This window comes from Protopterus annectens, chromosome 15.part0 (assembly GCF_019279795.1).
Source record: "Protopterus annectens isolate FY-2018-M chromosome 15.part0, PAN1.0, whole genome shotgun sequence".
Classification (NCBI taxonomy): Eukaryota; Metazoa; Chordata; order Ceratodontiformes; family Protopteridae; genus Protopterus; species Protopterus annectens.
This window is the reverse complement of record NC_056749.1, coordinates 604,999,932-605,024,720: the sequence shown is the minus strand read 5'-3', so window position 1 is coordinate 605,024,720 and position 24,789 is coordinate 604,999,932. Positions and strand designations below refer to the sequence as shown.

General features: G+C 39.0%; 1 protein-coding gene across 1 annotated transcript in view; it reads right to left on the bottom strand.

Moving 5' to 3' along the window:
• LOC122789860 (phosphatidylinositol 3,4,5-trisphosphate 5-phosphatase 2A-like) overlaps positions 1-24,789 on the bottom strand; it is a 1,099,782-nt gene that overhangs the window by 95,110 nt on the left and 979,883 nt on the right. The window contains exon 21 of the mRNA XM_044057294.1: positions 5,523-5,611. Coding sequence (XP_043913229.1) covers positions 5,523-5,611 — 89 coding nt within the window. The remainder of the gene's footprint in view (positions 1-5,522; positions 5,612-24,789) is intronic.

Below are 24,789 nucleotides of genomic sequence, written 5' to 3'. Positions count from 1 at the left end.
TCTTTATCTGAATGGTAGAAATAACAGAAAGAGCTGTAAAAGTCTCCCCAGTACTTGTATTCACAAAAGGGACGGTGGAGAACATATCTTGAACCAGAAGAGCCACAGCTGTAAGCTTAAGCTTGTTGATGGCCTTTTATCTTTAAGCATAAAATGTAACTCACACTATTTATACAGATTTATAGGCTGGATATAAGGCACTTGTGGAAATATTTCATAATAGCTTCACATCAGAAATGCAAGGACTGTACATATAAATCTTTAAAATGTTTGCCCCACTATAAAACAACACAAAATCCTTTTGCCATAATTTCATTTAGTTTGCTGGTTTCTATTGAATAGGTTTTGGCAAAAATCCTTAACAGGAAATAACCACATGTGTGACTATGAAGAAGAGCAAAGTCATTTGGGTTAATTGAACAGTGAATGCTCTTATTCTTCAATGCACTGGAATAGCGTGGATTATTTTTCATGAAACAGGAAGACCAATCCCAGAAGGATGTTGCCTTTCAATAAACCTAATTGACTTCACTGTACTGTCAGTGCTGGATGTTGTTATTGGTCTAATGAGGGCTGAGTAAAGCAGGACTATAACTTCCTTGGATCTGGATGACATACCTTTATAAGCTGTGCCACATAAAAGGATTAACTCTCCTCACCACCGTGGAGACATGGTGTTCAAAGTTCAGGCTACTATCTATCTGTGCACCTGGATCTCTCACTTCTGAGTCCTCTCTAAGGGGCATAGTATTAATGCTATAATTTGCAGGGGTATTTGACTTCCCAAAGGGTATGATAATACATTTTTTTTTTGCATTTAGCTTTAGTCCATGGTTCTGGCACTAATCATTTGTCTGATCTTGACCCTCCTGGAGGATATCTATATTACTGGGAGATTCAGTGATTGCCCCCAGCTTGCAGTCATTGACAAATTCTGTCATCTCGATGCCTTCCACGTTTGCCTTGACTTCAGATAAGTATATTCCAAATAGAAGTGGTCCTAGTAATGAGCCCTCTGGCATACCAGTAGTAACTGGCCTATTGCTGGATCTGGATTCACCCCCTTTAAACACGTGTCTACTCCATGAGCCAATTGGCTATCCATCTAGTGACACAGGGATTTATACCCATTTTTGTGAGTTTATTTATAATACCTGAGTGGGGAATTATGTCCCCACTCTGGTATCTGTATCTGTATTGAGTTAGCATTTTATTAGGACCAAGTACCATATATCATTTTCTAGAAAAGTAAAACACCGTCAATACTGACATGTATGAAGCAGTACTGACATTGCCAAAACGGCAGAATGCATTGACTTTCACTAAACAATTTCCTGTAACCTTTGAAAGAAAATTTCAAAATGTTTGAGAGATATATTCCTGTACTATTAGTGACTGTTAGGAGTCTATATAGCCATTAGAATTCTGAGTTTTGTACTATTTAATTTACAACAAACACACATACATGTGTAACAGCTGACAAAACAAATAAATTCCAAAATAATATCTGTATTGTGCAGTATAGCATAAGAACTAAAAGTATGTGTTTCCTAAAAAGTGTTGTTTTCTGTAATTCAATATATTACAGTAAAAAATGTGTTTGCAAGTGCAAAACTATGCATATCCTATGAATGATACAGACTTGATCATTTGCAGAATGATTGATTTATCACACTTCATCAAGATCATATCATTACTGCAACCATCCCATGAGGATCAAAATAAGAATTTTTACCCTTGTATCTTCATGTAGGGTGCAAGGCCCCCATCATTAAATTTAAATATACTAACATTATAGGCACAATAATGTAGAAAGGAGAATCTCCCCATTAAATGGTGCAGCAGTCTGTTCACAAAGAGCAGTCTCACAATGTCTAAGTACTTAGCTTTCAATCCATCCATGGTGAACAGGAACTTTAACCAGATGTGTTTGGGTATATATTACTCTACCAACCATACCCTAACTACATACAGGGGAAATCCAGGACTACACAAATAGTTATTTCTTTGTCTTTAAAACTAAGCCACATACCATGCACATTTTATAGCTAATGATTTCTTTTAATTTGTCCTCAAAATTTAGAAATTCTCAAAACACTGCTGTAGTGTGGTACTTTTTATTCCAGTATTCTTCTCTGCAAATGTTATTACAATATACAAAACCATTTTGAAGGTCCTTTTACAGAGAGGAAATGCAGATACTCAAAACTGGTCAGTAACACTAGCATGCAACTGATAGAAAAAGGGTTAAGGATTCATGCCCATGCACCATGTCCCCGGTACCTACAAACAAATTAATATTGACCCCTTCCTATTTACCCTTTCAGTTAATATACTCTATGGACATAACTTTCACAAAAACATGTATTTATGGTTTCTGCCTCTCTGATTCAGAATCTTTGCTTACTCAGCAGATGGTATTCTTCCAGATAGCTATGTATTAGTGTTGACAAGTAAAGCCATGTTCTAAGTACAAAAGCAGTCCTAGCAAATTGTTCCACAATTTAGGGTATCTACTCAGGAAGGAAATGTTTTGATAAGTAAGTTGCCAAACTTTGGAGAAGTGACTTGTGGCCTCACTCTAATGTTCTTCAATACTGCTGTGCCACTCCAGCATGTCATCAACTTGTTGCTTACAAATTACACATTTAATGACCTCGGGAAGGCCAGCATGTTATTGACTTGTCACTTATAAACGGCACATTTAATGACCTGTAGAAGGCCAGCATGTCATCAAATTGTCACTTACAACTTACGCATTTAATGACCTGGGGAAGGCCAGCATGTCACTGGCTTGTCTCTTACAAGTGATACATTTAATAACCTGGGGAAGGCCAGCATGTCATCGACTTTTTGCATGCCACTTTCTCCTTCAATGACCTGTGGAAGATCTCGGCAATAGCAACTTTTCCCAAAAAAAAAAAAAACCCTGTTTTTCTCTTCCTACTACCCATCTCTGTCTCCTTTGTCCTCCCTCAAAAATATTTGATATGACTAGTATTGCAACTTATACTTCATCTCAACTTATTCATGTCACACCATAATGAGTTTACGGAGGGATGTAGCACTTAATTACCACAGCTTCTCACACAGTATATTATCAAAAGCACAGACAGTAAAAACCTCACCAGAACAGTCTTTACTGAACTGAAAAATATTTTTTTTTCTTTGCAGCATCCCAGATTTTCACAGGAGCTAACAGTAAAACATTCACCCACCTAATGTAGATGCATGTAGAGCTATGCTTATAGACTGGACTTTCAAAAGTTAAAGTAGGTAAGTCTTTGCCTGTTATGTACAGCAGATCAGCATAGGTGTCTGTTAAGGTTTTTTCTTAGGTCTTTTGCTGTTCTCTGTTTTATTAATGTCTTCAGGGCTATGTTTTGATATCTCTACCTTTTTCCTATGCTGATTATATGGCCTTTGGATTCCTCACCTATATCATTTCCGCTTTATTACCTACTTCAAGGTTATTCACTCTAGTTATAACTTCTTAGCACTGTCAATAAATGTTTAAAAGACTATAGTCATGATTTCTGGAATAGCTAAAGACATTTGACAAAATCCAATAGCAAATGTTTTACCCATTGTACACAGAACAACTACCTTAATAATCTACAAAGAGTGGTACATTAGAGTCTAGACACATCAACCCCATTGACTCCCTTCTCAAAATTAAATTCTTAAAACACAGCTTCTGTTGCTCAGATTACTTTTCCCTAACATTGTTCCCCTCCTAATTGCTCCATAAAATGCTTTAACAAAGCAGTATCATTTTTGGGGAGCCTAAACAGTGGCATTAACTTCTAGAAAATATCAGTTCACCAGCTTAAAACAAGCTTGCAAGCCAGTGCTTAATAAATACTAAATGTAACATCCGTTGTGAGAATGTTACTGTATATTAATGCCATCTTCTTTGGGGAAATACAGTGTTCTATCGTTGCCTTGATATTTTATGTAACAAAGTCACAGATCAGACGAATTGCCTCCAAATCATGTCAACTTCCTTTAAATTAATAAAATAAATAAATAAATAAAAAAGAAAGGGATCCTCTTTTCTTCTCTGTTATATTTCTCAGTACTTTCATTCAACCCTTAGTGCTTTTGTAAAAGTCAAGTACCAATGCTACTGTATTCTGATGCTCTATATATGTTATACACACATCCAGCTTACCTAAAAGCAGTGTGTTACTGTGTTCCAGTATTATTTAAATGTTTATCTATACACTGATGTAGACCACAATCAGTCAAACATGTTATATTCAACTTCAACATAACCACTGCCTTTTCCTGTGAAGAACAATGTCTGGAAAAAGTTATGATATATTATAGGCGGTGGTTCTCCATTGTTATTTATTTTACCTGTAAATTTGATGTTTTTGACCATGACATTTCAACATTGTACATTCAGTATTATAACTTTCAGTATATTACTTTTCAGTAAATTAACTTGTAGCTCTATTTAAAATACAGAGATTTCAACCAACCAACTAGTAAAGGAGTGTCTGTATATATTTCATGAGTGAATGTTGATTTCTTATAGCAGTTGTATATCTACTAGTCGGACGGATAAATTAGGACTAGTTGGCAGTCTCAGCTGTCAAAATCCCATGTTTTATATTGTCAAGATCAGAAAGATGTTACTTGGAAAGCAGTAATATTAAAAAATAGAAATGAATGTCTGTAGTGCACTACCATCCAATTAGCATTTTTCAGTTGTACCCCCTAATACTTGTGCCTAGGGAGGCTGCCCCCTTTACTCCACCCTAGCTATGCTTCTGTCGGAGATCATAAACCCACATGGAGAATGTACATGACCTGCTTTCAGGGCTGTTCATTCTTGCTTTGTTAGTCTGTGGACAGCTTTCTGGCTGTTGGATTTTTCAATTCATCTATATCAAATACAACCTTCCATTAAGATAAGAACCAGAAAAAATCACATAATCTTTGAAGCTAAAGGTGACTGCAGACAACAGCTAAAAAAAAGCAAACCACTGGCTGGCAGGCAGACAGTCACGTGTGCGATACGAACACACACACACACACACACACACACACACACACACACACACACACACACACACACACACACACACACACACACACACACACACACACACACACACACACACACACACACACACACACACACACACACACACACACACACACGTAGGCAGACACACCTGCACATGCACACACTCACAGAATACTCAGTATGTTCCTGCATTTGACTGTAGACTACAATGAGATGCTGTAACAGATCCTATAGAGGCTAGAGACAACAGACCATATTATGTTTTAAATACCTGAGGTGCAAAAAGCAACAAGTTTAAGTTCATCATACAGTGAAAGAATAATAAAACCATACAAGACATTCATATTATAGTGTAATACTGCAGATCCACTTTGTAATAGTAGAACATATTCTAGTAATTTTCTGACTCCTTCAGTGACATTACAGAGTGATTTATTATTCATTATATTACATATATTACGTGCTACCACTCCTGTTCTCCTACCATGGGCAGTTGCTTGGCTGACCATCCCAGCTTGAGAAAACCAGAAATCTCACAGCTCTGAGAACTGTTCTCACTGCTTTTCTGATACTCTGAAAAAAAGAAAAACATGGCAAAAGAACAGGCACCAAAATGAGATGATTCATATTTATTATAATTTGTAAGGATACAGCACACTGTATGATCATTTTCCATATGCACAGTATGAGTCAGTGAGATGATGATGATGATGAAATGATAAGCCCACTACCTAGGGGCATGTGAACCATGGCTACACATAAGTTGCAGAACAAAAGAAGAATACAAAAATACAATAGAAATAAAACGAAGAGAGATAACAGCAGTAAATATTTAGTTTCCCGGTTACCTTCTTTATTTTTCAATGGAGTTCTGTATAAAGCTGGAGCTATACTGTGAGTCTGTATCAGTGTTTCACAGTTACTATCACTATCAGCACCCGTAACACCTTTCACGCTAACCCAGCTTTGCTTGAACCAACAAAACAAATCTTTTCCAGACTCATCATCGGTGAAGTAGGTATCCCTCATATCAGTTCAAAGTATGCACTCTGTCAGTATGTAGTTCTGTATATGAAAACACAGCACTCGATTAAGTGGGGCACAGATCAGCAAGGTTGGTGGGAATAAAGTGAGACAGGAGCTAGTTAGGTTTATAGGGTCTAGAAAGGGGAGGCTGTCTATTGCACTGAATCAAATAAGGAGAGGGCGGTGAGGCATACAGGAACATTACCATGCATTAATTCACCTCTGAACCTCTTAGCTTAAGAATTCTGGACAAAGAAAATGGGATGGCAAAGTCCCAAAATCAGGGGTAAATTTTAAATATTGCTCATACAAACTTAAAAAAAGTTGCTAAAAATAATAGTTTTTGCATTAACATACATTTTCTGAAGGACATCGTGTGTGAAACTCAACTGTTTGTCATTATTTAGAGACTTCAATTTTCAATAATGTGCAGAAAAACACAAATTTTATGGCAGAATAAAATATAAGACAAAAATATGGACAATGAAATCTTGGTCAAGTGAAATGACTGCATACTATGGTAGCAGATAAGAAAGTCTCCAGCAGAAATACTGGTCATAAGCTTAATAATCCCTGCAGAAAGTCAAATGGTACATTACCGTCACATAATGTCAAATAAGTGATAATGGTGAATTTTTCTGTAATAGGTGAGAATTCATGGCATCTTCCAAGTTTACATAAATTAATTCAATATGCTTTTTTATCAAATGACATTTGAAATGTACGCTACATTCTTATAAGCATTTTGTTCTCTTCTGTTATCTTCTCTCACTATTGACGTAATAATATCACAATTTCAGTATTATACTCACCAGGAGGATCCAGGGTATTAGCACACTGTCCTACATAAATGACCTTAAGGCCCAGTCTCTGTACTTACTGGGGACAACTATGTCTGGCATACAAGGTGTCCTCAGATCTAGCCTTGGTGGACCTTTTGCACATCTGGAAAATGAACAGCACTAGACGCCCTAGATTTGTGGTTTAAGCTTTGCCTGTGATATAAACAGAACATGCTAGTGAGACTGATATGTGTCTCAAAGGATTCCTACTCTACGGAATAGGCTCCCCATCCATGTGAAGCAGAGTTCATAGCTACCCCTGTTCAAATTAACCTTGACAATTGGATGGAAAATTGTAAATTCAGCTCTGATCTGTCCTCATGTCTCTAATGGATACAGGCAGACTGTAAGTAAAACATTACCTAACTGCCATACCCCCAAGAAATGCCTCTAGCCACCTTCAAACTAACATATCCCTCCTAATAGATACCCAAGGTACATGTGGCACAACTGTGTTGTGCTGCAAGGCTAGGATTATAAAGGCCATGGTGGTCATTGGCCTAGTATATACATTTGAACATATGAACCTACATTTGATGAGTATTTATGTTGCCAAAGGAATATGAAGAATAGAATACCATAAAAAATTATTTATTTTATTTTGGTATCCAGATTGAATCTAATACAGTAAGCAGTAGTGTCTAGCAGAAGAAAAGATGGTGAGCTATGACTAATTAATCCAGTGGTATATTTCGCTTTGCTACACCTATAGGTTCATAGGAGGTTACTAGACTAACAGCCCTAGAGCCCTTACAAGCCTAGCCATATTTATACTGAGATGCCCCAATTGTCTGTGGTTAGGTAAGTGAAGTTTGCAGAAGTAGGAGTCTATGGTAGTCAATACCAGCATTCTCTGTCCATTAGGGACATGGGCGTCACTCCAGGAGTGACTTTACAGTCACCCATCCATTGATCTAGGTTGCATTTGAAGAGGGTTCTGTTTCTGGTGAATTGGAAGCTTGTTCCAGAGAAGTGGGAGTCTCAGTGAGGTGTATGTATCTCTCCAGCATGACCTGTTAATGTCTGAGACTAGGTTAAGATCCCTGCAGTGAGTGATGCTCCTGCAGTTTGATTTATGGATGCACAGCATCTCCATCAGGTTTAGGTCAGACACTGCCCTGTAAACCAGGCACAGGTCACCCCTTATTAACCTGTACAAGACAGAATACAGTGACAGGGCTTTTAGTCTTTTTGCATAAGACTTCTTTTGTGTACACTGTAATTTCTTGGTGAGAAACCTCTGTGGTCTCCCCAGTTGTTGCAGGTGACTGGTGAGGTACATGCAAAAGGGAGCATTCTACTCAATTATTAATATGAGGGTCGAGTATAATGGGAATTATAACATCGTTAGATCTAGATGTGATGTCTTTACTTGTAAGATGTGCCACATAGAAGGGTTATCTTACTACTGTGGATACATGCTGGTCAAAGTTCAGATTGCTATCAACCTGAACACCCAGATCACATACCACTGTGTCTACACCTAGGGGGGTTGCTGTCTATAATGTAATTAGAAGGGATGTCAGCTTTCCCAAAGGGGAATAATAATGCATTTTTTTGTTGCATTCAGCTTTAATCCATTGCTTTGGCACCAATCATTTGTCTGCCTTAACCCTGTCTGCAGTATTTTAACATCACTGCGGGACTCAATGATTGCTCCCAATTTGCAATCATCAGTGAATCTGGTCATCCACAGGCTATCCAAATTTGCCTGGACTTCTAAGAAATAAATTTCAAACAGTAAGGGGCCCAGCACAGAATCCTCTGGTACTCCACTGGCGACTGGTCTTTTGCTAGAGGTGAAGTCACCCATAATGACAGTATGTGTCCTGTCCATGAGTCAGTTGACTACCCATCTGGTAATGTAGGGGCTAATTCCCAATGGGAGAATTTCTCTATAATACCTGAGTAGGGGATTGTGTTAAATGCCTTGGCTAGGTCAAGATAGGTGATATGCACAGTCTTTCACTCGTTCAGGGCCTTGGTGACTTTCTCAAAAAAGTTAACCATGTTTAACAGGCATGATCTAAATTTATTGAATCAGAACTGGGTTGAAGCTAGAGCTTGGGGATTACCTACATCCTTGTTAATAATTTTCATAGCCTTGCAGATGAGGTATGTCAAGTTTATGGGGCTACAATTCCCAGGGTGGGTAGATGGTCCCCCTTTGTACAGAGGGATTACTGTTGCTGTCCTCCATTCCACCAGAACATAGCCACTTTGCAGGCTGTGGTTAAACCAGGATACAAGTGAGTTGGCTAGGTCATGTTCTAAGTTGCTTAAAAAGCAACCTGAGATGCTGGCTCGTCCCATTGATGCCATGTTTTTCGCCTTGGAAAGTGCCGAGATGACCTACTCTCTTGAGTTAATAGGCTGAGGAAATAGTGGCAGGCATATTTTGGGAGATTACTGGAGGGGATGGGGGGGTGAAGTTCTCCAAATCTGTCAACTACCAGATTGGCTATTACCTCCAGATGAGTATGGGTGGTGCCATCCATAACCAGTTCAGCACATAGCTGGGTATTCCGTTTTAGATTTCTGAAGTAATTAAAGAATGCCTTGTGATTTTCCTTAGCTAGGGAGGCTATTTTTGTTTCATATCTAAGGAGGCTATTTTTGTTTCATAATTAGCTTTGGAGGACTTGACAAGATCTCTAATTTGTTTGTTTAAGCTAGAGAGGGAGTTCTTCCTCTGCTGAGCCAGTTCCCTCTTGTTCTTGGACATTAGTTTATTTCTCTTGTTGTATAGCCTGTTTATATTAGGGGTCTACCAGGGTGGCTTGTTTTATCAGCAAGACCTGATTTTAATCCAGTCAGGTACAGTCGACTCTATACAACTACTTAAGTGGCTATATAGGGCATTGGCGTACACCTCTGTATAGGAGTCCATGTTATTTGCATTCAAGGGAGCATTGAAATTTCTTATACCATTGCTTAGTCGGAGATAATTTGTGTTTGAAAAGTGTTAATTATTTTTGAGCTTGATGGTGTATCTGGTGTTATAATTACATCATATGAAATGAAAATGATTTATGGTCTGATCTTACCAGGGAGGACATCACATGGGGGAAGGGTGCAATGACCTCCCATCTTAGGGAGAACTATGTCCAGGACATTTGAGCCTTTTATGGGTGTGCTGACTAGCTGTTTCAGAGCATTTGCATTGATGAAGTCCAAGAGTCTCTGAGAAGCATGTTTGTGGTTCTGTGTGTTTCCAGTCAATGATAGGATAATTAAAATCACCCATGAGTAAGATGTTGAGCTGTATGGCAAGTGAATCCAATAAGTCCAGCTATGTGGTATGCTTTTCCTGTTTCATTGCGGGGAACCTATAGCTAGCTATGATGTGGTAGGGGGCTGTTCCTATAGTTAATTGGGCATGGAGTAGCTCAAGAGACACTGGACATGTTGTAGTTCAAGAGAGTCATACTGTTTGACCAGTCATGAGGTGTACGTATCTTAAAGAAGATGGATGCACCTCCTCCTTTGATTCTTTCACACTCAGTTTGTGGTCTGAATGTATGGAAGGCATTGTAGCCCTGCACGGCCAGGGTGCTTTCTGTGCCTTTGAACCATGTCTTGGTGACTGCAAAGATGTCAACATCTTCCAAAGTGAGGAGTGCTTCCAGGGAGTGCAGTTTCTTGTTTAGACTCTTAGCATTAAGACGCAGTACCTTGAGTTTATCTAGAGAGGATTTTGTTATGTTTAGAGGTTGGTTATTTTGACACTGCCTAAAAAGGTAAAATAGGGGTGGCTAATGCCTTTGTCAGTATCCAAAAGCCTAGAGGAGACAGGTGCAGACCATCTCTGGCAAAGCAGTATGGCCTGTTGACTGTGTCTTCTCTGGCTGACAGACACTGGATCCCCTTGGACTGACACCAGAAGCACAGCCAATTGTTAAAGTCAATCAGTTTTTGTTGGTATTGAGGCACCATCATTGGAGAAGGTAGAATGCTGCTTAAGGCTAGACTTATACCTGCCTGTGATATATAATCTGAGAGCTCAGTCATGTTTCTCTTTATATAGCCCAGTGAGGTATGTTTGAAGTCAGTTACCCCCACGTAGACCAGGACAGAGTCATACTGCTACTTGTGCTTGAGTGACTTAGGTTCATAGGCTCATAGGTGTGTACTAGGCTAATGGCCCTGGAGCATTTACAAGCCTAGCCCATGGAAGTGCCCTGGCATTGTGCAGCCCAGCATTAGTTCCTAGTGCCTCTATCTAGTAGACCTACTGGAGTGATTCCCTGGGTGAACTTTCTATTACCCATCTACTCATCAAGATTTCTCTTGAAGAGGGCCAGTGAGGTGCTCTGCTTGACATGTATGGGAAGTCTATTCCAGAGCATGGGCAGTCTCTGGGTTATGAACCTGTCCCTCCAGCATGTTCTGCTGATTCTGGTAATGAGGTTGAGCTCTCTGGAGGGCTTGAAACATGTGGAGGGATTGGGATTTCTTTAGATGTAGCATTTCTAACACAGCTGGATCAGACATGGCTTTGTAAGTCAAGCAAAGATCACCTCTAAGTAGGCAATATGAGACAGAGAATAGCCGGAGTCATTTGAGTCTGTCCATGTGGGACATGTGTTTATGCCTAGGATCCTCTTCGTGAGGTACTTCTGTGGCCTCTACAGCTGTTGCAGGTGTCTAGTGAGGTACATGCAAAATGGGTATTATACTCAATGATTGGTCTAATGAGGGAAGAGTAGAGAGAGATGATAGCCTCTTTCTTCCTGGATGCAAAACCCTTGGTAATGAGATGTGCTACACAGAAGGACTTTCTCACCATAGTGGCAATGTGGTGGTCGAAGGAGAGGCTGCTGTTAACCTGCATCCTGAGATCTCTTATAACGCCTTCAGTGTTCAGTGGACTCCCATCGATGTGGTAATTAGTGGGAACTGAGTTTTTACTAAAGGGGATGACGACACATTTTTTGGCATTAAGCTTAAGGCCATGGTTTCAACACCAGTCATTGGTCTCAATGAGGCCGTTCTGTAGGATGTCTGCATTACTTGGGGAGTTAATAATGGCTCCCAGCTTGCAGTCATCTGTGAACTTGGTCAGCCAGAATACCTTTGTGTTGGCCTGGACTTCTGAGAAGTAGATGCCGAACAGGAGAGGACCCAGGGCCAAAACCTGTGGGACTCCACTTGTGACTGGTCGGCAGTCTGACTTGGAGTCTACTACTTTCACACCATGTGTTCTATCTGTGAACCAATTTGCAACCCACCTAGTGATATAGGGAATGATGCCTAATTTGGTGAGTTTATCAATAATTCCTGAGTGAGGAAAAGTATCAAAGGCCTTGGCCAGATCAAGGTAGGCTATATGCACTGCTTTACCTTCATCCACAGCCCTGGTGATTGACTCAAAGAGGTCAACCAGGTTGAGCAGGCATGATCTCTCTTTCACAAAGCCAAATTGCATGGGGCCTAGAGTTTGGAGATTTCCTATATCTTTGTTAATCAGACCCATGATGATATGCTCCATAGCTTTACATATCAGACTCATCAGGCTAATGGGGCGATAATTCCCAGGGCCTGTAGTTGCTCCCCCTTTATGGAGAGGGATGAATGTAGCATTGCACCATTCGGTAGGGACAAAGCCTGAGGTGAGGTTGTGACTGAACAGGGCGCACAGATTTGGTGCCAGTTCGCTTTGTAGTTCATGTAGAACACAGCCAGGGATATTATCGGGTCCCATGGAAGCTGTATTCTTGATCTTGGACAATGTATCTTTAACCTGTTCTGCAGTAATGCTGGGTGCCTAGCATTCTTCCAATATTGTGATTAGTCCCTTTAGGGGGGGAGAGAGGGGTAAAGTTGGCACTGAATCTGTCGGCCATATGTTGGCAATATCTGTTGACTCACTATAGGAGGTACCCTTGTGCAGTAACTTAGAGAAAATCTGGGTATTGCCACGGAGGTTCTTAATATAACTATAGAAGGCTTTGTGATTGTTTTTAGTGTCTGCCACATTTCTGCCTTCATAGCTGACTTTAGAGGATTTGATGAGGGATCTTAACTTTTTTTTGTTGCGGCTACTAAGGGAGTTTTTCCAGTCTTGGAACTTCACCTTTTTCTGCAAAAGTTTCTTATTTCTGTTGTAGCATTTATCAATGGCAGGGGGAACACCAGATTGGCTTCCTTTTTTTGGAGGAGAGCATCTTGGTTATTTTGGGTATGGCTAGTTCCATGCATTTATGTACATGTTTGTACAGTGCATTGGTATATGATTCGGCAGTCATGCAGGTATTTTCCATTGGCATGGGTGCCGTGAAGTTAGCCACCCCTGTTTTTAGGAGCCTAAATTCAGCTTTGGAGAAGTTTTTCAAGGTGGTTACCTTTGCGGGGGGGGGGGGGTGAGATGTGGATTTCCATGGTGATTAGTTTATGGTCAGATCCAGGAAGGGACTGACTACTGGTGTAGAGCAATGGTCGCCCATGTTAGTAATAACCAGGTCAAGGATGTTGCTTCCTCTAGTGGGGGTCAAAATGAGCTGGTCCAGGGCATTAGAACTGATGAATTCCAGGAAGTATTGGGCCAGTGTATTGGTGCTTGAGTAGTTCTCCCAGTTGATGGAGGGGTAGTTGAAGTCTCCTAGTATGACAGTGTTGGGTTGGACCTTGATAGATTCCAGAGTGCTAAGGAACATGAAGTGAAAGTCTAGAGACATGGTTGGTGACCTATAGCAGGCTATGACCTGGATCACCATCTTACCCAATGTTAGCTGTACCTGAAGTATCTGAGATGCATTATGCTGGGCTACTAGTGTTGAGGTGTATATATCCTTTATGAATATGGAGACACCACTGCTTTTGGAGCTACAGTCCATGTTTCAGGGCTGAAAGGTGTGGAATGAGTTATAGCCTGGTAGCACAGGGGTGCTTTTTGCTGCTTTAAACCAGGTCTCCGTTACAGCACAAATGTCGATGCTCTCCATTTTGAGGAGTGCTTTGAGTGAGTGCATTTTGAGATTTAGACTTCTACTGTTGAGCAGCGTGATCCTCAGATTCAACTTATTTATAGCTGTTCTGGTGGTAATTTGGTCTTTGGAACACCGCCTTAAAAAGCACTATAGGGGTGGCAAGAGCCTTAGCCAGTACCCAGAAACCCAGGGGTGACAGATGCAGGCCATCTCTGACAAAGTATCGAGGTCTGTCCATCATATTGTCCCAAGCAGACAGATGCTGGATCCCGTTAGAATGACACCAGAAACTTAGGCAATTGTTGAAGTCAATAATTTTTGTTTGCACTGGGGTATTATTCTGGGTGACGGTAGAATACTGCTCAGGGCTAGGGTCACACCTGCCTGATACACATAATCCGAGAGCTCCACCATTTCTCTTTACATGAATTCCAGGGAGGTGTATCTCAGGTCATTCACACCCACATGGAGAATAACAGAGTCATAATTGTACTTGTTGTGGAGTGACTTGAGTGCATGTGTTATGTGTCAGATTCTGGCACCTGATAGACAGCTGACTGTTACCTTCTCCTTATTCAGCCTAGTGAGTGGGAGATCCATGTGCCTCACTATTGAGTCACCTATGATTAGTGTATTGGGCAAGGTGTTTAGCCTTAGGAGCTTAGGTTGAGGGGCACACTGTGGAGGGGAGCTATGTATCCTGTGGTTTGTGCTGTGTTGTGGTGGTCAAGTGCATTTCTGTCTTCGAGGTCTCTGCTGTTTGGGTAAATTTCTAGTGAGAGCTTCCATGAAGGTGGGTGTGTGGTTTGTGTTTTTATGTGAGAGATGCGATGGTGGGTGTTCTGGAGGGCTATGTGTTCCATGTGGTGTGGTGCAAGTGTTGACCTTCTCCTCTTGACTAGCTAGTCCAGTCTTGGCTGGAGAGTGCGTAGCTTCCAGTTTTGTGATATAAGTGCACTTCTCACAAGTCTGAGTGTTGGGAGGTAAGAGGAGAGGGCTGTCTGTGTACATGAGGCAGTTGCTACACTGCCTCAAAATGTCCAAGTGCACCAGATTAATAGGAGAACGCAGAGGGAACTGCCCTTTAATCATGCCAGGAGGGGTGGTCATAACTACTAATTAATGGCACTATTTCCATGAAGAACAACTAGTGCTGATAGCACTTAGGTGTGTTACAATAAATGCTACAAAAACCTGTTGAAGTGCAATGAGATTAAGCTATCTGAAGTGCAAGAGAGAAAGAACTAGCAAGATTCAAGGGAAAAACTGAAGAGCAGACTTTCTGGCACCAGTAATAGTTTACCTCAGCTCGGCGCTGCTAGGCAGAGCTTAAACAAGCGTAAACCCATGCAAACCTGGGCTTTTAAACCAGAAAGTTGAAAGGGATGGAAAAACTGCCCAAACGGCCAATAAACTACAATTTCTGGGCCAGAAACCACTCCTCTTGTGGTAGATAGGCTACCTAGTGCTTACCACTCCCACTGATAAGCTAGAAGGCTTCGCTCCAACACAGAAAGGCTTGGAGGGCTCAGAAGCTTACAAACAGTCCTGGATACAGCAAATCTGCATCTGGACTAGACTAGTAACAGGAAAGGTGTGAAACAAGTGCAAACGCAAGCTTTTGAGTGACTTGAAAGATTCTGACCCCTGACAGGCAGCTAACTGTAACCAGCTCCTTCCCCAGCCTGTTGAGGGGAACACCTGTGCATCTCACAATGGAGTCACCTATGACCCGTACATTAGGTTTTGTGGTGTTACACCTTATGGGCTTATTTGCTGAGATACTGGTGGGCGTGTTATTATGTGTTGCGGTTGTTTTTTGCTTTGTTATGTGTGTAAGTGGTTTCTGTTTGGGATTCTTCTGATTTTTTGGTAAGTTAACTTGTGAGTACCTCTGCATATGTGGGTTTATATGTCGTGCCCTTACTTAGTGTGGGAAGTGTGTGTGGGCTGACAACCTGTTTGCCATTCAATTTGCCCTTTCATGAGAGTCTTGCCTCCAGTTTCATAGTATAACTACATCTCTCTCATAAAGTATTTGTCGCTTTCAAGAGTAAGTGGTTGTCAGTAATACATAAGACAATTGCTACATTGTCTGAGGATGCCCATGTCTATCAAACTGGCCAGAGAGATGATGGGAAGCTGACTGTCCATGACAGCAGGCTCTTACTGTATGTTTTATTAGGGAAAGGAATGGGTACATTTGACAGCACTGTGATAGTAATGCTGAGACTACAAGAAAGACCTATACCTTGTGTAAGCTAAGGTCGATCAATAAGGCAGTGCTGCTCAGTGCACGACTGTATTGCTCCTAGAGCAGCAGAAAAGCTTGAAAGTGTTTCACTGACAGCTGTTTAGGGAAAAACTGAGCTTCTATGCTTTTGCTTCTATACAGGGCTATACTAACCCCAGCTGTGCAAATAGCATAGCAGCACTGCGAAATGTGAGACTCAAATTCGAGGAAAGAGAGACAAGTTTTAAGCTAACTGCCAATCATGAAAGCACACAGTAAGCCTAATGCCAGCAATCCCCAACACAGAAAGGTGAGATCAGCACACTTCTGCCACAAGGGTGCAGAAAAACACCTTCTTAATGGAACTAGTATATTCTTCACACTTTACTAACCTGTCTCCTTATTTACTCCTTCCTCTGCTTTTTTCTGGCATGACCCATATACTTTATTTTATTTTATGTTATTTTATTTATTAACCTATATCTACCTTTATTAACATATATCTACTTTCTTCACCACTGCGTTCTACTCTCACTTCTCTCCTAAAAGCCTTTATAGTGGTTTCCGATGTTTCATTTTTATAACACAAACATTATTTTCTGTATTACCCTTCTTATGTATGATTCTGTGATCTTTCTTTGTTTTCTAGTCTGATCCCTAAGCAATGTAATTACTTATTAATCATCTGTTTTCATAGTTCTTCAAACTATATTTTAGGAATTCTTACATTTTAATGTATATACATGTCTATTAATTGTATATTGTAATTGTATATTAACTGTAATTAATTCATATTCAGTTGTGTTATTGGAGCTTTTCTTCCCAGGCCACCACTGAAAAATGGGTTCCTTACCCAACTGGACTTTCCTGGTCACCAAATATCAATAAATAAATAAATAACAAATAGCTGGTTTGGAGCCCAAGTGTAACAAAACCACACAACAACCTACAACAGCCCTACAACTAACAGATGCAATGTAATACAGTACAATTAACTATATAAAGTAGCAGCAGACAGTACATTTTGTTTATAACTGCTAAAGTAAAACTAATAAAGTACAGTCACAGTATATAAGAGAAGTACAAAAAAAAGCCCTTTTATGTGCTTCCCAGCTCAGATAGATCAGGTAAACACCTACTCCCACTATATGAATAATCCCAGTCCTCCTAATGGAAAAGCTCAGTAAAGGAGTGTCCAGAGTGAAATGCTACCACAAACAAACTTAAATATATGGATACAGTAGTGTCCTTTAAACATTTTATAAAAGTATGATTATTCAATAAAAGTACTTCGCTTTGTATAAATAAGCCAAGAGTCACTCAGTTGTATAGAATTTATAAAGGCACTATATTATGTCTTGTAGAAAATGCATAGTAAAAAAAATTGCTAGGTAGTTTACTATGGGGAAAGTACAGCACATTTTGGATGGAAATAGGAAAGAAAAATGAAAGAGTTATGAAGAAAACTTAGAAATCAAGTTATATGTGAACAAAATAATGGAATGTAAATTAGATATAATTAGACACTTCCTGTAATTATAATTAGAGTAAAAAACAGAAAAAAAAGTGTAGAAAAAGGTATCTGATGATATAAAAAGACAAGTAAAGAAAGACAAAAGAGATTTAAGGAGATATAAGAAATTAATTATTTTGTATGGATATTAATATTAAAAAAGCTTGTTGGGGTGGCATAGCTGGCTTGTTAAGTTGGATGCATAATCGGTAGGCTCTGGACAACCCTGGGGAATTTGTTCTCTTTTTTTTATTTTTAGTTTACGACTCCTGGAGTGAACTCGAATCGTTAAGGTTTCAATGGTCTCACTTGAAACAATGGAGGATTTGTTACAGCATTTTAAAAATGTTTTGTCTGAAGATTGATTTGTTTAGATGTTTGAGTGGCTTTCTCTCATAGGAATGGATTGGGAGGCTGACAGAATGGATGTGCTCAAGGGAGAAGTTAAAGGGCTGCAACAAAAAGTTCGGGAATTATCTGCAAACACATGCTGTGACCAACTTTTAGCTGTGAAGTTTTAGATGGGTCAACAAGCTGGATGACTTAGAGAACAGATTACAAAGGGTGAATCTACGAGTGGCAGGAGAGTCTGGCAATGTTGCTGAGCAGGACTTGCATTTGTTATTTGAATACATGCTAAACAAAGTAGGTCTTGTGCCCCATATGTAAGTAAATACTTGGAGAGAACATATAGAGTGGGTAATAAATGCAAAAGTGGAACTCAAACACCATGTTTTAATAACAGTTAACTCTGCCTTTTTAAATTTCTCCAAGTCTTTTGGGTTTCTAATACCATAACGGGAATGGACCCCATTCCTAAGTCAAAGTATGATTAAAGTTCATGAAATTAGTATTGTTTCACTCTTTGACGTTAGCCAAAAGTGCTCTTCGGAGCACCCTCAATGTGCCCAGTAATGACTCCTTCTACAGTTTGTATGGTGTTACATGAATTGGAAACATATCTAAATACGATGGTAAATTCTTTTTTATAAGATCAGTTGCTCCTACTACTACTGGAAGTGTCTGGGTGTCTTTCTTCCACACTGCTCTTGTTTCTGCCTGCAGATCCAGGTATTTTATGACTTTGTGTCTATCTGTACGCAAGACACTGTAGTCACTAGGTGTGGTGATTTCAATGATCAATGCTACTTTTGTCTTCTTTTCTTGGACCACTATATCCAGTTTTCTAGCATCTATCTTTTGAACTGTTGGTATTGGGTGATCCCATGTTCTATGATTCTTTGTGGCTCATGTTTCCAGTGTTTTTCAGCCACTTCAATACCATAATATTTGCACAATCTCCAGTGTAACAGTCTCACCACATTATTATGCCTTTCAGTATACAGTCCCTCTGCCATAAGTGCGTTACAACCAGCAACAAAGTGTGTGACTGTTTCCAATTCAGTTTCACAAAAAAACTACATATATCTGTTTCTCCCACATGTTCATTGGGCTTTGTAAACTAGCGTGTATGTAGCCCACTATCTTGGGGTGCCAATATTAACCTTTCATTTTTTTATGTGAATTCACTTCTCCTTAACCATTCCTGTGTTCATTCTTGATCAACATGAGGCTCTTCCAGAAGTTTTCTATACTTGCAACTATATTTATGTTTTTTCCACATTTCTTGCCTTTTCATCTGGTCCTTCACCTTATATTCTTTCTTTTGTTTTTTAGCACATTCAGTTGCTGCCTGTTTTTTATCTACTTCTGGTATAATTTCTATTCTTGCTTGACGTCGATACGCTTCTGCTAAATTAAGCAGAGATGTCATCTTAGATTTATTCTCCTCATGTTTCAAAACTTTCACTATGTTTGGATCCTGTGAGGTCAGCAGATATGTACGGAGTCCCATGATTGTAGATCTATACATGTAATCACTTTCAAGGTGGCCCATCCCTCCTTCAGAGCGGGGAATATATAATCTTGGTATACACTGATTTTTATAAATCATTTGGTAAACATGAAGCATCCTTCTTGTTTTAATATCCAATCTATCAAACACTTTTTGAGGCCAGTCATTCACTCCAAAACTATAAGTTATGACAGGAAGAGCAAATTTATTTATGGCTTGGATCTTGCTCCTAGATGTCAATACTGTTTTCAGGATTAATTTAAGTCTTCTAAAGTGCTCCTTACTGAGCTTCATTCACATTTGTTCATGTTTTATTGCCAATCCTTCATCAATTCCCAAGTATTTATACACTCCCTCTTGTTCAAGTTCTTTTATATAACATTCTTGTTCCAAACTTATGTTTTCCTGGTGCTGCAGTTTTCCTTTTTTAAATGTTGCTTTTGCACATTTATCAAGACCAAATGACATTCCAATATCATCTGAAAAAGTTTTGACAACTTGCAGCTGTGTTTTCAGTTCCTCATCTGATGAGCTATACAGTTTTAAATCATCGACAAAGAGAAGATGAGAAGTCATTAGACTTTGTTGTTTTCTAGAAGCCAAATTGTAGCCATGGCCTAAGCTGTTAAATAAACAGCTTAATGGATTAATGGCAAGGCAGAATAGCAACAGTGACAGAGAGTCACCCTGGAATATCCACCTTTAAATTTTTATCCCTGGGATAATAATCTGTCCTTTATCATGGCTTAATTGCAAAGTGGTCTGCCACTGTTTCATGGTTACTGTAATGTAGTCAATCAGTATAGGGTGTATCTTGTACATTTTTAAGCCCTCTTTTATCCATGAATGTGGAATACTATCAAATGCTTTTTTGTAGTCAATCCATGCCATAGTTAGATTCTTCCCCTTCTTACAGTTTTCCTCTATAACTTTGTTTAACAACAAATGATCCTTTGTTCCATATGACTTTCTTTTATTGTCATTTTGTTCTACTGCCATTATTGAGTTTTATTCTAAATTACTATAAACTCTGTTGGCGTCAATTCCCGTGTATAGTTTGTACACCGTTGGAAGACAAGTTATTGGTCTATAATTTTTAGGATAGCTTGCAGGTTCACTCTTAAGTAACAGCATTGTTTTTCCTGTTGTTAACCAATGCGGTGTGTGTTCGGGGTGTGCAAATAAATAGTTCTTACTCATGGCTAAGTCCTCGTGCAAAGAAGTTAATACTTTAAGCCAAAAGTTAGGTACTGCATCTGGGCCTGGGGTTTTCCAGTTAGAGGCTTTTCTCAACTTTGTTTCAATCTCTCTGGTTGTTATTTCATCCCATTTCATATCCTGTACCTTTAAACTTCTTTCTTTTACTTCTTCTATCCATTTAGCATCTTTGTTAGGTTCTACAGGATCTTCACAGATACTTCTCCAAAATGTATCTACTTCCTCTTTTTTTGGCGGTCTATCTATTCCTTTTACCTTATTTCCCAGTTCTCTATAAAACTTTTTTGGGTCATCAATAATTTGTTTATTTTGTGTTTTTCCCTTGTATTTATCTTTGTATCTTCTAAGTCTTTCTGCCTGTTTTGTAATTTTTAATTTATCTCCAATAGTGCACAATAGATCCTGGTCTGTTCTAATACTACACATTGCTTTTATCACATCTGTCTTTCTTAATATTTTCATTGATCTGTTCCCTCTTCTATAATCTTCTAACAATGATACTTCTTGTCTTAGTTGCTTTATACTTTTCTCTATTCGATATTTCCATGATGGTATTCGCTGTTGCCCCCTCTTTTCCCTCAATGCCCTATGTTCCTGTGATAGAACTTTATCAGTTATTAATTTAGCAGCACAGTAATATATTCTGTTTACTTCTGTTATATCGCATGGATCTCTATGGACAGTCGTAATTACTGTTTCCATTTGTTTTATCAAGCTTCTGACTTTTGGGGTTTTATTAACCTTCTGCAGTCTACTTCTCTCATTGATCTTGATATATCTATCTTTGTCTATTAAGTCAAGCAACTCTTCTCTTAACTCCTTTTCTTCCACACTGAGGGTACATTCCTTGTTTTCCATTTCCTGCGGACATTCTATATGAAAGTTCTATAGCATCTTCCTGTGGCACATTCTCTTCAATTTCATCCTGTGTCTTCTGTTGTTCTGTCATATGGGAACTCACTGGCCTATCACTCCTCAACATTGACTGCATCAGAGTTTCCACAGTTTCCTGTTCCTTTCCTTGCTGTCTAGCTTCAAATTAATGTTTATACTGGTTTCCTGTGGAAGGCTCCAAAATATCTTGATATGGCACCTGACCAATTGCTTCCTGTTCCACTGATTTTCCCTTAATTTGGATATCCATTGCTCTGTTGTGGTGTTTTCTGTACTCTATTTACTACACTGAATCCTTCTCTTTGCAGCTGTTCCATAACCTCAGATTCTATTTCTTTGACTTCTCCATTATACTAATTTCTTTTTCTACTTTTCCTCTTAGTCTTCTTGTTTTTTGTATTGTAAAGTTTTCCATATCTGGATTCCTTTCCCTATATTTTTCTTTAAATATCTTTGGTGCTGCTCTTCTTGTATTAGTTTTGCTTTCTCCTTTGCATAAATATTACACCATATTAAATCTCTTTTCCTTTCCCATGTACATATTTCTTCTTCACATGTCTCCTGATCTTCTTGCTTTTCCTTATTCTGGGGACTCACTCCATCATGCTGTAATGTAGTCTGTGTTAGACCTTCTACATTAAATCCTTCACTTTGGAGGCACTCCATAACTTCAACTTCTATTTCTTTAACATCTGCTTTACTAATCATCTTTTCTGCATTATGTGTTTGTGCTCTTAATCTTTTTATTGTGAAATTTTCCATATCAGGATGCCTTTGCCTGTATTTCTCTTTGAATATCTTTGAAACTGCATTCTCTATATTAGTTAACTTGGCTTTCTTCTTTGCATAAATATTGCACCATATCAAATCTCTCTTTCTTTCCCATGTCCATATTTCTTTTTTTATATTTTTCAAATATCTCTAGGTTTTGTTGTCTATATTTTTTCACTTCCTCAGATGCTTCTTTTTCCAAACAGATCAAAATTTCTTGATCTATATACTGTTTTTCAAAAATCTGTTGTATTAATGAAAGTAAATTTTTATTTGACGCTTCTGACAGTTTTGCCTGCAGAAGTATTTTTCTTTCCTCTAATTTCTCTCTTAATCATTTTGTATATCTTGTGTCTTTAATTCTGGGCTTTTTGCATAATAGTAACAGTACACAATTGTGCATGATTGGCTGATAAGCCACAGCAGAAAGCATATGGGAGCACAGTGGATACTGTTTTTATGGCTGATTACTCACAAGTTGTATGAGGTACATTTGGCCATAACATCAATGAAAAAAGAATTGATGGAACAGGAATTTTTTGCTTTGTTGAGTACGTAACAGTGCTTTGAGTTTTCCCTGTAACATATGTTGTTTAGGCGGCCTTGTATCCTTTTAGTAAGTCATCTTGGCAGGTGTTCCAGCTGTTGTATGTGCTTGAAAGATACATACCAAGGGGAGCATTATATTCAATGACTAGATTAATGAGGCTGAGTAAAAAGGGTCAATGACATTCCTAATTATAGACACAATACTGTATAATATAGAAGGACTTTCTTACAACAATGGACACATGCTGGTCAAAAGTCAGGTCCCTGTCTACACAGTACCCAAATCCCAAACAACTGGGTCATCTCTCAGGGGCATATTGTTAATGTGGTAGTTCCCTAGGATAGATGACTTCCAAAGGATACAATAATGCATTTTTGCCATTAAGTTTCAATCCATGATAACTGTATCTGTTATATATTTGGCATAACCATCCTGCATGATGGCAAAGTCATTTGAGGATTCACTGACTGCTCCTAGCTTGCAGCCATCTGCAGACTTACTCAGCCAAAACCCTTTGATGTTTGTTTTTGCATCAGAAAAGTAGATGACAAACATGAGATGTTCCAGCACAGAACCATGGGGGACTCCACTGGTGACTAGATTCTTTGTGGAGGTAACTTCCCTTATTTTGATTTTCTGTATCCTATATATGAGCCCTTGGCAATCCAGTAAGTGACATAGAAGGTTATTCACGGTTTATTCAGCTTCTCTACTTACTATGGCTAATTGGGGAATTGTATCAAAAGATTTGGCCAGGTATATACCATTTGGCCTTCATCCATTGCTTTGGTGACCTTTTCAAAAAAAATCCATCATGGTAAGAAGCATGACCTGCTCTGATGGTTCCAGTGTTTGGATGTTCCCTGTGTCCTGACTGATTACCTCCATGATAAATCTTTCCATGGCTTTGCATATTAGGCTGGTCTTCCTTATGGTCTGTAATTGTCAGGGTCTATGGAAGGTCCACCCTTATGCAGATGAATGACTATAGAAGTTCCCCATTCACTTACTACAAAATCTGTATGGAGGCTGAAATTCAACAGGGTTATCAGGGGTGTGACTAAATCATGCTTCATATTATTTAAGATTTATCCAGGGATATTGCCAGAACCCAATGATACAGTATCTTAACTTTTCATAGCACTTTTAGGACTATGTCTTGTGTGATAGTTGGAGGCAAGCCAGTTACAGGTATATCATCAGGTATATGTTTTTCCTTTGGCAGCTGTGACACCGCTTAGATCGTCATCGGAACCCTTGCCTCAGGTCGACGCTAATCAGATTCATGCTCTAGATCCTGTGGATTTTCCAGTTTTAACCAACAACCCTTTACCAATGCCACCACAGAAAACGAGGAAGAAGAGCCGGAGAGAGAGACAGCCACAATGATTGACACAGAGACGTCCTTTCACCAGCAGTCAGAATGGCATAAACAATTAAATCTGGTACTTAATTTATCCTCTTATGAGTTAAATGAGCATGAATTATTTGTTTTATCCAAGGGCCTAACATTTATACCTTCAGGGAATGTTGATATTTCAAAGACATTGTTAGAACTGAAATGCTTCATTAGAAGGTTAAACTTAAAAATATTTTTTCATGATGACAGCTTTGCTTATGCTGCAGAAGAACTTAAATGAAAAAGTACATTTATACCTTATAGTAATACTATTTTACAGGTTTTTGAAAAAGCAGTTGAGAGGGATGTATATAATATGTATAGTCAATCACATTTTAAGACATTTTGTAATCTAACTGAGCAAGAATTTGAGGCTTTGAAATCTTTGACTGAAAACAAAAGTATTGTTATAAAAAAATGCTGATAAAGGAGGGAGAGTGGTCGTAATGAGTGCAGATAGTTACTTCAATAAGATGATTTTGTTGACGTAAGGTTCAGAATATGAATTAATTAGTAGGAAT